Here is a 14,183-nt window from a genome sequence, read left to right as displayed (position 1 = left end):
ATACACGAGGTATTTTGGTCTGTTTTATTCCTTGCTGTAACCTATTAACTAAAACAGAAGCTGGCATCAAATTGGTGCTCAACAGAAAGTTGTTGAAAAGATGAATGTGGAATGGAGCACAGAGTAGGGACACAGTGTACTGACTAGGGAGTGTTGGGAGTAGGGTCAGTAAAGGAGTTCTCAAGGTGAGAGAAACCTAACCTGAATCTTAAGGAATAAATACTAAGTGTCCTTCAGAAATATCCCTGTGTCCCGATGAAAAGATCAGTGACTACCAGAGTGGTGATGCTGTGAGCCAGCACTGCACGGCGGAGAGGATCTGGGAGAGCAGAACGGGCTCCAGGAACCTGACCGGTAGCTCTCAGGAGGGATCTTCTCTCAGGCTGTATAGGCAGCATTGCCTGGCAACGCTCCAATACAGTGGAGAATTTCTGGAAGAACGTAAGGATTTCTGAAGTTCTAAGGAGAATGTCAGAGTAAGTAAAAAATTCTAGAATCTGTTGATGATATTTGAGGATGGGCCAGAGTGTGAAAGAGAAAGTAAGGAGCCTTGCTCTCCATTAGTAATTGCTCAGATTTTTTAGGACAAGCATGTCCTCAGGCCCATCGAAGTATGGCTTCTCTACAAAGAAATATCCCCATCTGAGTTCCAGTTTCAGAGGCTCCTAGGATCTTCTGAATTCAGATGTCTGAAGGTATCGAGGGTTATGATCAAGAAAAGAGTGGTGTTCTTCTAGACTGTCATGGGCAATCATTCTGAGCTGTTTCATCACAGGGGTAGAGCAAGAGGAATAAGGGCCATCTCCAATAACAGGCTAAATATATACTTAAGGAAGACGGTGACGCATTTCATTAAAAATAAAAATATCATCTTTCAAGCAGAGATGAACCATCAAGTAGAGAAAAGTAAACAGAAGGAAAGGAGGGCTCCTCAAATGTAATCTGAATGTTCCTCCACCTCTTTCAACTCTGCTAGTTTACACTTTGACAGCTGTCTAGAAGGTTTTGCAGTATTTGTGTAGATACAAAAGTACCCTTGACTAAATAACAGCCCTCCTCCACTTAAGACGGTGAGTGCACTAAACGCAGAACATGGGACGGTAAACTAAGTTAGTCCTAGAAAAGATGTACCATCTTTATATGTAAGCTCACCCTATGACACCTTCTGTCTTTCCTTCCCATGACTACCAAGCCTCTTTTAAGTAATACTTCTTATGCATTACCTCCATTTCCCCACTATGCATCATTCTTCTACATGTCAATTCTTATTATCTGACTTCTGCTACTAAAGCTCCAGAGAAGCCCCATGCTTAAAGGCTGACAATGAGAATCTAAATGACTTCTAGTAGCTTCTTGCTTCTGGATATGTTCGTTTTCCTCTCCCTACCGGCTATACGCCAGCATCTCCCAAAGATCTCTCTTCCCTTAATTCCTTTCCATTTTCTCATGATATCACCACTACTCTCATTTAAGGCCTGTAAACCTGTCATTCCTCTGCATGAAACACCTTGGCCCTAGATATTAATACCGCTGCCTCTCATAGGTCATTTAGATCTGAGCTTAACTGGCAGATCCAACCACCCAAACTAAGATGGCAAAACCCAAACTTGTCATATTAATCAATATTTATTAAATTACTCTCATGACACTTTTTCAAATCACTTATCACTCTCTGAAGTTATTTTGGTAATTTTTCTTTTCCTTTGTTAATTGTCTCTCTTTCCACTAGAAATTAGGGGCTTTGTCTTTCTGGTTAATTGAGGTAACTTCAGTAGTTAGCACAGTGCCTGGCACACAAGAAGCACTTGATTACTATATTTTGAATAAATGAATGAAACTGACTTTCTCCAGTGGTTTAAACTACCATCTCTATGTAGATAATCTAGGAAATGAGGCTCAGCCCTCTCTTCCAAGCTGTTAATTGATATTTCTATTCTCTCACATACTTTCAGATGGACAACCTGACGACAGCTCTAATTCCGCATAATAAAACCACCTGCTTTTCCAAATCTGCCCTCCTCTTGACCTTCCCTGTTACCCAGGCTCAACGCTTTTCCTCTCTCTTTAGCCCACTTAAAAAATTCAACTGACCATAATTCTTCCACCTATTTATCCCTTCTTTCTCTTTCTCCATGGTCATTACCCTATCTGGTTTAGAGTCTCACACCTTATTTAGATGATCATAATAGCCTCCTAACCAAACCTCTTGCCCCATGATTGGAAATTGACTTCACTTGTTGAATCCTACCTAGCCTTCCAAGTTCACACCAAACACGTTGAATGAAATCTTTCCTAATGTCCCTGACTGGAAATGGTCTCTTGACTCTCCACGGTTCTTTTTGGTACTGTGCTCATGAATTTCACCTCGATTATAATCACTTCCAAGTTATGTACCACTAAAATAGTTAATAAGCTTTTTCAGATGAGTTTTTTGCTCGCTTTGGTGTTTTGCCTTTTTATTTACTTTAGGCAAGGCAGGGGGCAGAAGCTTTTACTGATCTTTGTTTGCCTCCAAGAGTGACCTATATACTGCAGGCAGAATGATACCTGAGGAATCTGACTGTGTTCTCTAGTTCTCACTCACCTGTTCTTGCTGCTGCTTGGCCAGCTCCATTTGCTGGCGCTGTTTCTCAATCTGAGAGGCAGCCAGTTTCTTCTGCTCATCATGGGCAGCCAACAGCTGCTCTCGCAGACTGGTTAGCTGATTGATCATCCCCATGAGCTGTCTCTCCTTCTCAGCGAGGCTTTCGGGAGTCCCTGAAAATAGATGGCAATAAAACATGTAAGAAAAGAGAAATAAGAAGAGAGTGGTTTTTCGATGACAATGACTCTGGTGTATAGAGAATTATTACATGAGTAAGGTTTGACACACAAACATATACTTACCTTCTTTTAGATTATAACTCAACAGTAAAAAGTGATGGCTCTTTACTCATTACAAAATAGGATGAACAAATATTTTGATTGTTTTTATTTATGATGAGTAATAATCTGTAGCTGTTTTCCCCCTTTTATAAATAAATAAAAAACTGTTGGCTGAGCATTTATTATTCTTAATGTTCTAAGCTGGGGTTTGATGGAAATAAAAAGAGGCTTAAAACACAGTTCTTGGCCCTAAGTAGTTTTTTTTTTTTTTTTTTTTTTTGCGGTACACGGGCCTCTCGCTGTTGTGGCCTCTACCGTTGCGGAGCACAGGCTCCGGATGCGCAGGCTCAGCGGCCATGGCTCACGCGCCCAGCCGCTCCGCGGCATGTGGGATCTTCCCAGACCGGGGCACGAAGCCGTGTCCTCTGCATCGGCAGACGGACTCTCAACCACTGCGCCACCTGGGAAGCCCCGTAAGTAGTTTTTTTTTTTTTTAATCAAAGAGGCAAGACAAAACATGAAAATTTAATAACCACAATTATTAAGAGATCAAGGGTATTATTATCAGTAATACGATTCTTCTTTTCTTAAAAAGAGAATCTTGAAGAATCAGAATTAAGGAATTCTACATTTAAAAAGGAAAACTCTATTAGTTAATCACGTTTTAGACTGTTTTCTCATATGCCACTCAGAAGCTTTCTTCAAAAATAGAATATAGCTAGCAGAAAAAAGATTCAAGTTTGAGAATATAAATTTATGCTCTCATGAAATAATGAAATGTAGTTGGAAACTAACTGATCACATTATGGCCACCCAAGATTACAGTTAAATCCAAGATTATAGTCGTTAGCACCATATGTTGTACCATTATTGACATATTTATTTATTGAATCTCCCAGTAGAGTATAAACTCCATGATAGCAGAATTCTAGCTTTTTTTGTTTAATACTACGTCCCCAGAGTAATGCCTAGCACATAGTAGGCACCCCATAACCTTTTCTTAAATGAATTAAATAAATAAACTTCTTAAGATGAGAGAAAAGTCCTTAATTGAGTGATAATGTATGATTCTATGCAAATAGATAAATAACCCTTATTAGGATTACTTAAGTTAAGGATGCTTTCAAATACATTTGAAATAACAAGAAAAAATCTTTGGAAACTTATATTTCCCCAATATTGTTCTATTCTACCAAAATGCAATAGATATATGGCTTGAAGTTACAATCAAAATCACAGTAAATCTTTGGGAGTTTTGATATAACTAAAGGAAAAGTAAAAGGAAGGAAGAGTCACTCAGGACAGGAAAAGTTCTAGAATTTTGATGCTGAAAGTAAACTAGAGATTATGTTTCTTCCCTCAAAAAAATTACCACACATTTAATTCAAAGCAACAGTCAATCTTTGCCAGGATGTTTTTTTTTTTTTCTATTATTGTTGGTGTTCCTTAGATTATCAGTGTTATAATTTGGACAGGACTCGAATTGCTTTGATTTTTTTTTATGGAAATGTTGTTGCTTTCAACTGGTAATCCACCTGAAGGATCTAAAAGTCATTCATTACGTTGCCTTTAAAAATTCTGCCTAATGAAAGTGCCTCAAGCAGCCGCATAACACAGGGAAATCAGCTTGGTGCTTTGTGACCACCTAGAGGGGTGGGATTGGGAGGGTGGGAGGGAGAGGCAAGAGGGTGGGGATATGGGGATATATGTATGCATATAGCTGATTCACTTTGTTATACAGCAGCAACTAACACACCAATGTAAAGCAATTATACTCCAATAAAGGTGTAAAAAATAATAATAATAAAAAAAAATTGGAAAAAAAAAAAGAAAATGCCTCTACTAGAGTGTAAGCTCCAGAAGGGCAGAAATCTGTCTACTCCATTTGCTACCATTACATCTCCAGAACATAGCACATGGCAAGACAGATAGCAGTATTTGTTGAATGAACTGAAAATATAATGAACAGAAACAAATTTAAGTTATTCTAAATTTACAACTAAAGCTTTTCTCAATGGCAGTCTTATCCAACTAGAGTAAAAGTCAGACCCCCTCATCAGAAGGTATGAATGGCATTATTCTATTTCATCAAAGGAATATTTAAGTTATCTAACTTACAAACATCTGTGCATTGGTCTTTTTCATTGACAACAAATGCAATCAAACTTTGATAAAATTTAGTTATATATCCTTTACTGCAATATAGATACTCTTAGAAGTTGGAATCTATTAAAATTACATAAGGAATGCAATCATGTATTACATGACAGTATAAATTGATATTCTAGTGTACACTGCTAATACGATAAATATTCTTACCTTCTTTCCGATTTCTGTAATTTATTTTGAAAAAATAGTTCAATTCTTTTTGCTTCAATATCTTAAAAGGTGGACTTTGGCTTGGATTTTAAAGTATATGTACTATGGAAAGCGATCAGGTTTTTTTTTTTTAGCTGCACCGCTTGACTTGCGGGAGTTCCCTGGCAGTGAAAGCACCAAGTCTTAACCACTGGACTGCCAGGAAATTCCCGTGAAAGCTATCAGTTTTAAGGGCGACTATCAGAATGAAATGGAACAACTGAAAAGTAGCTATGGTCTTTACCATTGTTACCCCATGGCTGGATATTTTGTTTCTGGGACGTTAGGAACAAGACGTGTGCATTACCATTTGTACAGTGAAAGCAAGGGTCGTTCTTACCTTTTTTAAAAAGTATGGTTCTATACAATTTCTTACTACAAATGTCTACCTTTTAATGGAGATTGTAATTTTATAACCTTTTCCCAAGATTATTCCATCTGCTTACTTGGGTATTGTACTTAAAATGTAAAAAACAGCTTTGTTTTGTTTTGTTTTTAATATCACATTCAATTTACTGCACTTAGAGACTGGAATGTAGTTAATAATATCCATCTCGAAACATGGCATTTCTTGGTTATCCATTCATCAAATACGTACTGGGTTCCAAACTTTGGGCCTACAGTAAGCTAGATAGTCTACAAGGAAAGTTCACCATGGAGGCAGGCTAACGATGGGTGCCTCTCAAAGGGACTCTTCATCTAGCTGTGGTGGGTCTGAATATGTTTTCATGTTTTAAAGGATTTTAGAGATCACCCATTCCAACTTTACTAAGACGGACTACCAAGCATCATGTAGAGAGCACAGGCTTTGAAGGCAGACAGAATTAGAGTCACATCTTGACCCTGTCACAACTAAAGCACGTGGTTTGGGTCTCTCTGAGACTCAATTTCTTCCTACATAAAATAGGAATAAAATGACTTTGTTACAATAATTTTGTAAAGGATGTTAGCAAAGTGGCTGTACATAAACAGGCATGTAATCAATGCAACTGGTTTTAAATGAGGGGATAAGGAAATAAACCAAAAGAGGTAACCTCATTTCCACAAGTCTTTGAGAGAATCAGGGCAACAAGACACCAAATCTTTTTAACTACATCATGCTTCCCTAGTAAGAGAAATGTTAATTTAAAAGAGGAAAAGGTTTTAGGTAAATTCTATTATCCAATGATCTGGATAGCATAAGCTTTGGAGTCCACATCTACAAGAAAAAACAATGGTTTTATAATTATTTTAATTTTAGGATCTTCACAACCCTCGGACAGATGAATACTTGTTAAATGAATGAATGTATTTTTAAATGAGAAAAATGTTGAGGAGACAATATTTTTATTTTCAAATATAAACCCTAGATTAAATATGCAAGAGTATCTGCTTAAAATATGCATTATTAAGTGCCTGCTGTAAAAGGTATATATAACTTCTCTTTTGTTTGTTTGTTTGTTTTGTTTTGTTTTGCGGTACGCGGGCCTCTCACTGTTGTGGCCTCTCCCGTTGCGGAGCACAGGCTTAGCGGCCATGGCTCATGGGCCCAGCTGCTCCGCGGCATGTGGGATCCTCCCAGACTGGGGCACGAACCCGTGTCCCCTGCATCGGCAGGCGGACTCTCAACCACTGCGCCACCAGGGAAGCCCTATAACTTCTTAACTGGTGAACTGGATTATCAATATACAAATCAATGAGAGCCAGTGGCTGATTGGTCTCTTCCCATCGCTTGCTGTGTTTATACACTGGAATGAGGACTCTGGCTTCCCAAGACAGAGCAAGTAACTGATTTGCAGAAAACATAAAGTCGCTTTCTGCTTTTATAGACACTGCCAAACCTATTTTAAAAATTTATATTCTGTGCCCCAGTAGTCTTTCTTCAGTTCTTATGAAATAGTTTTTACAAAAAGTGAAAACATTACTCATAAGCAACTACAAGGAACTATAAAACAAGCTTAGTAGATTAAAAACATTAAACATTTACTTTATTTAAAAGTACATGACTGTATGTTATGTACCTTCCTTATGGCTGACTCTTATGTTAAACAAATTCCAGATACAACAGTTCCCTCAGAAAATAGTCAACATTTCCAACCCCTCTGAAAAAATGTGAAGAAATATATATATATATATATATATATATATATAAAATGCACAAATGAAACAGTCACAAGGTAATTAGCAAACCATGTGTTTCTTAAATAGTTACTGGACTTTTAAAAGAATGGGTTTAAAACAGCTTTCAAAGTTATACAAACCCTTACATATCTAAATGCTGAGATTTTAGTTTCCATGTTTTAAATTTATAAAAATCCAAGGATACCTCTTACTAGATTATTACCTGGGACCTGATTCCTGTTCCAAGCCTGCTTATTTTCAAATCGTCTAATGTTATTTAAACAGAATCATCTCTTTCAAGCCATATACTAAATCTACATATCTCCTTCATCTCAAAATGTTATGTCACCTAAGAGGGGATCTACTTTCATCCTCGTGTTGAATCTACATAGCATGACTTTAATTCATGAGTTCTGAAAGACCATAGTATTGTGGAATGGATTATTTACTTGAATCCATTATTGGCATTCTAGAGCTGCTTGGTGTTTGCCTTTATGTCCCATCTTCTAGAAAGAACAAAATTATAGCTTTCAAAAAAAGCCAATTTTTTATTATACCGACTACAACTGGCATTTTCCTTAATACCAGATATAACACTTTACTGGCCTAAATTAATGCATTCTGAGCAGGGTGAGAAGGGTCTACCTGGGATACCAATGGGAAAGAAACAAGGCTCTGAAGAATTCTTCAAACAAGGCAGGTAGAGAAACTGATCTAGGCTTTTCTGAGTGCCCTACTCAGAAAACCTCTCAAACAATGCCCTGCTTTTATAACCTGAACAAAATAGAAATATTTTAAGAGAATTTTGCATGAAGATATTTTTGTTATAATTTTACAAATAAATTTAAGTCAGTAAAATACACATTTTGCAATGGCTTTGTTGAAAAAGAGACGATCTGTTTAGATTAGTCAAAGCTGCCATGGATCCCCAGATACTGTCCTCAGGTGACGTGCCAATGCAATGACCTTCAGTGTAATGGAATTTCATGCTAGCTGAAACAATGTGTGATGCTACTGGCTGCCAACTGGAGTGCAGGCACTGTTTTTTCCCTTCTCAGTAACTATGAGGCTATAAAATGTATTTCTTCATCTTTCACACAACCATTACTCAGTGCTTCTGCTATAGATAAGGGCAAAGAAACCTCTGTAAATGGCCAGTTACACTATACGGCTGATTAGAGAAGAAGAAACAAATTATGTCTGTAGTCATCTAATCAGTTTATAATACATATTGACTGTTTGCTATCGGTAGACCTTTTTAGTCAAACTCTTTTGTTCTGGAAAACTGAATCCAGTGTACTTTTGTGTGTGTTTTTTTAGAGAATTGTTTCTAATGTAACTTTAAAACCTAATTACTTCACATTTCCAAAGTACCAGACCATAAAATGGTCTAAATTCTAATCTAACATGAAAAATAATTTTATGCTTTCAGAAATGGGTGACCTTTCCTAACTCACACTGTTTCTTGAAAAATGAGATTGACTTTAAGTGCGTATGACAACTCTTTATTGACAGCTAAACTATCCAGACCAAATGCTATTTATTTCTCCTCTTTTTAAAAGTTTATCATTTTCACTTTTTAAATAGTAATCGTAAGAAACACTTCGTTGAATTTTGCCAAGCTGTAAGTTTAATCTTTGTCCAAATATGCTGAAAGTAATTCACTCACAGCAACTTGAAGCCAGCACTTAGGAACTGAGCTCTGCCCTTACTTGGCTGTGGTCTTAGATATTCAAGAATGGACACACACACACACACACACACACACACACACACACACACACACATGCATTCATTCACTCACTCATGTTTCCTGGAACTAATTAAAAGTTAAGTGAAAACTGACCAGTGTAAATGGAGGAGAAGAGTTTCAATCCACAAGAAGACTCAGTAAATACTGTAAAGGCTGTAAACATCCTAATATATACAAAGGTTCTACTCAGATACATTGCTCTGAATTATCAGTAATAAATTATCTAATAATTGAATAAGTTCATATTTTCAGATTAAAAAAAAGGTCATGCTTATCCTTCCCTACCCTGACTGAAAACAGTCTACGCATACATGAGACTTACACCTTTATCTGCCTCATAAAAAACAGAGGCCAAAGAGCTGGGCTATTGTTCTTGACTAACTTCGTCTGAGGTGGTATGAAAACCACATTCCTGGGCAGCACATAATCATAGGGTCTGACCGCCCCCCACCCAAGAACCATTAAGTCAAATTCATTTCCCCCCAGAGGGCAACACACTATTGTATCCTCTCCACTTTCGAGCCACCTATGAACAATGGCTAGTAATTGCAACTGTCACGGGCAGTCAATAGGAAAAGTAACCCAGCGCTTTTTTCCTCCAGTTTTCTGCCAAACCTGATCCGAGCACCTAACAACCATGCCCCCAACAGAAGAAAGATCTACAGTTGCTTTTAAATGCATCAGAAAACAGCTTTTTTAACAGAACCAGAGGACAATAACTAAACTTGTGCTCTGAATGTGAAGCTTAAAAAACTCAAAATTAAAGACAGAAACTTCTTTTGTGACTGTACTGCAGCTTCCTGAACTAACCCCACAGGCAAGCCTGAAAGGACAGCTGAGCTTCTTTCCTCTAAGCTTATCATCACTGCTGTTGCTGCTTTTAAGTTAGACTTGTGAGGAAAAGGAGGGAGGGAAAAATGTTTGTCCTCCAATGGAATGAGATCACAAGGCTTGGAACAGGCGGTCTTCTCTGCTCTGCTCTCAGTTATTACCCAGGTCACAGGAGAATAAAGAACCTTGGAGAATACATCCTGCATCTCAGGTGCAAATGGGTTAAAATCCAACAAAATAGAGGACTTGCTGCCTCAGAAAATGAAACTTCTCTGTTCTCTTTAAACTTTGTCTTCAAGCTCTTTAAGGGACATTAATTATTACTTGTTTGAATTTCATTCCATTATAGGTTCTGGTTACTTAATTTGCTGATTAGCAGGAATTCATTCTCTCACCACCCATTCACATCTAATCATAGCCTGAATATATGTAAACTCCAAATATATGGATGAAAAGTGAGATACTCAAGCAAACATTTTATGGAAGTTTCCCAAACAGAGATGCTGACATCACGTAAGTCAAACATTTGAGAAGACTGATTTGTGCTTTGCCCTTCTCCAGGATGCTCTGAGGTAGTAAAGCCTTAAGAGAGATGACTGCCTCTCAGTGGGAGAACACTTGCACGTACACACATATGCAAAAGAGTTATTTACACACAGATTTCTACATGTATATCAATATAAATCTGGTGATATTTAAAATATATATTCAGCCTCTATCAAAAATATAGAGTAATACATAACAAAATAATATTAATAAGTAGTTTTTCCTTAAAATTAATCCTTTAGAACTCAGATTCAAAAGTGTCCTATTGGCAACAAATAGAAAACCATAGATTGCCTGCTATGCTCTGAGAAAACACACTTTTTAATTAATTGAAAGCACCACTTGATTTTATTTTTATATGAGGAATTAAACCTTCTCCCTTTGTCATTCCTGGTTTTAAGAGGAGATTACGTATATTCATACTTCTAATATGTAGAACGTATAAAATCATCTCATACAGTTTTTAACCCTGCTGTAGATACATTCGTACTTACAAAGTAAGTCATTTAAAATTAAAAAAAAAAGATGAAAATCAAATACTGTTAAAGATACAGTGGGGTTATTCTGTTAAAAAAACATACTATTATAAGGCACAGAGAGAAAATAAGAACCACTGTACATCCCTTTTCAAGCTAGAAGGAAGAAACACCAAAGACAGAGTGCATGGGGGCAGAAGTACTTTATCACCACTAATATTTCTAAATATCAGATTCATTTCGGTACATTTTAGATCAAAATAATTGCAAACATATTACCTTTTATTTCACCAAAGTTCCCTGATCCCATTGCAAGAAGCTTGTCTTTCCAGTCCTTTGATAGTAGCTTTTCAATACTGGGGGTTTCTAAGTAAAGAAATAAAAACAGGTAAGCAAATCAATGTGACTATCTTTATAACGAAGCTCATTAAAAGTCTATCTGTTAAAAAGAAGGCCATCCCTACCCTGGTCCCAGTTCATAATGACTTCATCAACAAACTGATAACAGGGGAAGAAAAAAAGAATGTGTTTTGTCACCTGCTGTTTCAAAATCATTAGCTTTTTCCTCTTGTGGAACAAAGCTGTACTAATTCTTTATGACAATGGGTACATATAAACCTGCAGTTCATTGTTTTCCAATTTGGTGAACAAATTCCTGCTATAATGGATGCTTGTCAATTTCAGGGTGTTAGTCTGCAGTCAAAAAATAATTATGTTGATAAAATGCAGAGTAAAAAAAAGGCAAAGAATTAGCTCTTAAATCTGCTACATGTAATTATGTCCCTCTGTGTGTTTACAATTACATCCACTTCATAATATGTGTTTAACATCGTGTGGTGGTTAGCACGCTGTGGAAAGATTTGCCAGTACCGTGAACATATAAAAAAGAGTTGGTGTAAAAGAAGCTTTACAAAGATTGCAGAATCCAGACAAGTAAGTAATGCCTATAATGGAAACTTATTATTTGCTTATTTCAGATTTGTATCACACTCTTTTAAAATGTCCTGTATTAAGACAGGACACACAGATTTTAGAGAGCAGGGTTATGTGGTGGTCTGACATTTGTTTCTATATGTCACATGTTTTTGATCTCTCCTTTTGTGTTGAATTTTAATGTATAAGTAAATATAAATGCTAATAAAACTCTGAAACATCAAACTCAGTTCCAAATAATGTAATTTTATATTCTTGTCAGCATTTAGATGGGTACACAATTACAATGGCTTTCAATCCCACGATTAGCACTGCATTCAGTTAGAAAATGGTGTGTACTAAAAGATAAGTGTCCCAGTATGCTCCATCTAAATAACAATACCCACACTTATTATCTGGATCGAAGACACACACTGCCATTCTCCACATTGGTGTTTATGCGTATTTGTGTTTGTTCAGACATTTGTTTACCCCCTACTAGGAGCATAAAGGGAGTACATGTTAACTTATCAAAGGGACAGTCTGGCCTAGAGACCCTAAGATTATTAGAAAAGCGTTAATTTTCCCCACAATAAAATGCATTTTAAAGCGTCTTCAGCATCATCTTGGCTAATGCTATCTACTTTTCTCAGGCCCTCATCTTAAAGACATCAGCTATCAGAGTCACAAAGCCTGCGTGGAGCTTTCAACGAATGGGAGGTGAAATTTTCTTTGGAAAAACTGTGGCAGCGTGGATTGCTTCTTTTTCAGATGTCAAAAACTTGGGGAAAATAAAATAGTGAAAAGCTCTGAATGATGACTTCTTCACATAGCCTGTATGTATAGTGTGTACATATACACACACACACCCCACAACTACTATGTACACATTTACATGGAATGTGTGAAATGTTTTTTTTTTGTTTGTAACAAAATAAATCTTTCTATTTTTTCACATTTAAGGAAAAAAGATCCTAAAGATTTTACTTTTTCTTAAAATATCCCTATTTCTATACCACATTGTTTTGAAAATGGTAATGACAATTCTGAGTAATAAAATGCATTAAATCTCTTCTTACTGTAATCAATATTTCTGTTCACTGAGGCTTTACAAGTAACTTTAAAATACTTCTGCAGGGATAGCCAATGTTTCTACATTCGCAGTAAACACTTGGTGAGTGAAATCATTTTTTAAACCTTATCAGAGTAGGTCAAACAAATACCACTGTTTCTTTTTTCCAGCACTCTACAGAAATTCTTGAGTCGCATGTAAACAGGGTCCAACCAATATGGTATTTGCAGTAGAGTACCTTCAGTCATTAAAAGCTAACAAACCTTGTAAAGCAGGAATGCAGCAATAGAAATCCATTGTGCACTAACAATAGGCCCCTGAACCTCCCGGCACCAAAAGCAGACCATTTTACTTTTAAGGCTATTGTCTGCAAAGTCCATGACAAAGCTTTTCCCCTGCAGCTAGACAAAATATTCACTGTAGTGTGCTCATAAAGAAACAGAAGTCTTCTGTCTAAGTTGCAGAGTTAAAGAAACAGCCGCCAGATTTCTGAAACCTGCACAACATTCCTGGCCTCTTTATTAACTTGCATAAAGATAGGAGGCTCTCATACAAAGCCAGTTTTTTTCAAGTACCTGACTTTTAACATACACTACAGAAAAAAATGAATAACTTCTTTAAGACCAAGTAATTTGCAAGATGTAAAATCAGAAATATATCTAACTCAGGGTTGTCATGCCTGTGGATGAATAAAGACAATAATACTTGCAATTTGGATGAGGTTTAAACTCAGATTCAATAAACGTTTATTGAACAGCCTGTGTGCCAGGAGCTATGCTAGATGCTTTTACCTGTATTCTCTCACTTAATCAAAGCAAAAATCTGAAGACTCAGATTGTGTTATTATATCCATCTTTCAGGTTAAGAAAAAGACCAAAGGAAGAAAAGGATTTGTTTGAGGTTTCACCGTATGTAACGGGCAGAGCTGAGTCTTGGACTAAGGTTTATTTTTTTCCCTACAAATTCCTAAGTCTCTTATTGATGACGATAATGATAGCTGCCATTTTGAGGGTTAAGTGAGAAACAGTGTACCAGGTCCTTTACATGTGGTATCTCAAACTTCTCATAATAATCCCCTGAATTAGATATTGGTATGTCTGTTTCACCATTAAGAAACCAAAGCTTTGAGAAATATCGTGACTTGCCTAATACGGAGCTAAGTTCAACTGACTGGATCCCAAAGCCTTTGCTCTTTTTAGTACACACACATTACTGCATTTCACCTGCAAAACAGCCATGGACAGTCAGAAAAACTATTGTTATTAACTCC

General features: G+C 36.8%; 1 protein-coding gene across 14 annotated transcripts in view; it reads right to left on the bottom strand.

The window, feature by feature from the left end:
* SOX5 (SRY-box transcription factor 5) overlaps positions 1–14,183 on the bottom strand; it is a 993,819-nt gene that overhangs the window by 206,773 nt on the left and 772,863 nt on the right. For all 14 annotated transcript variants that reach the window (XM_079938029.1, XM_079938030.1, XM_079938035.1 and 11 more), the window contains 2 exons: positions 11,209–11,295; positions 2,585–2,757 (listed from right to left, as the gene is read on the bottom strand). In XM_079938029.1, coding sequence (XP_079794155.1) covers positions 2,585–2,757; positions 11,209–11,295 — 260 coding nt within the window. The remainder of the gene's footprint in view (positions 1–2,584; positions 2,758–11,208; positions 11,296–14,183) is intronic.

This window comes from Stenella coeruleoalba (genome assembly GCF_951394435.1).
Source record: "Stenella coeruleoalba genome assembly, chromosome: 11".
Classification (NCBI taxonomy): Eukaryota; Metazoa; Chordata; class Mammalia; order Artiodactyla; family Delphinidae; genus Stenella; species Stenella coeruleoalba.
This window is presented reverse-complemented; position numbering and strand designations above follow the sequence as displayed.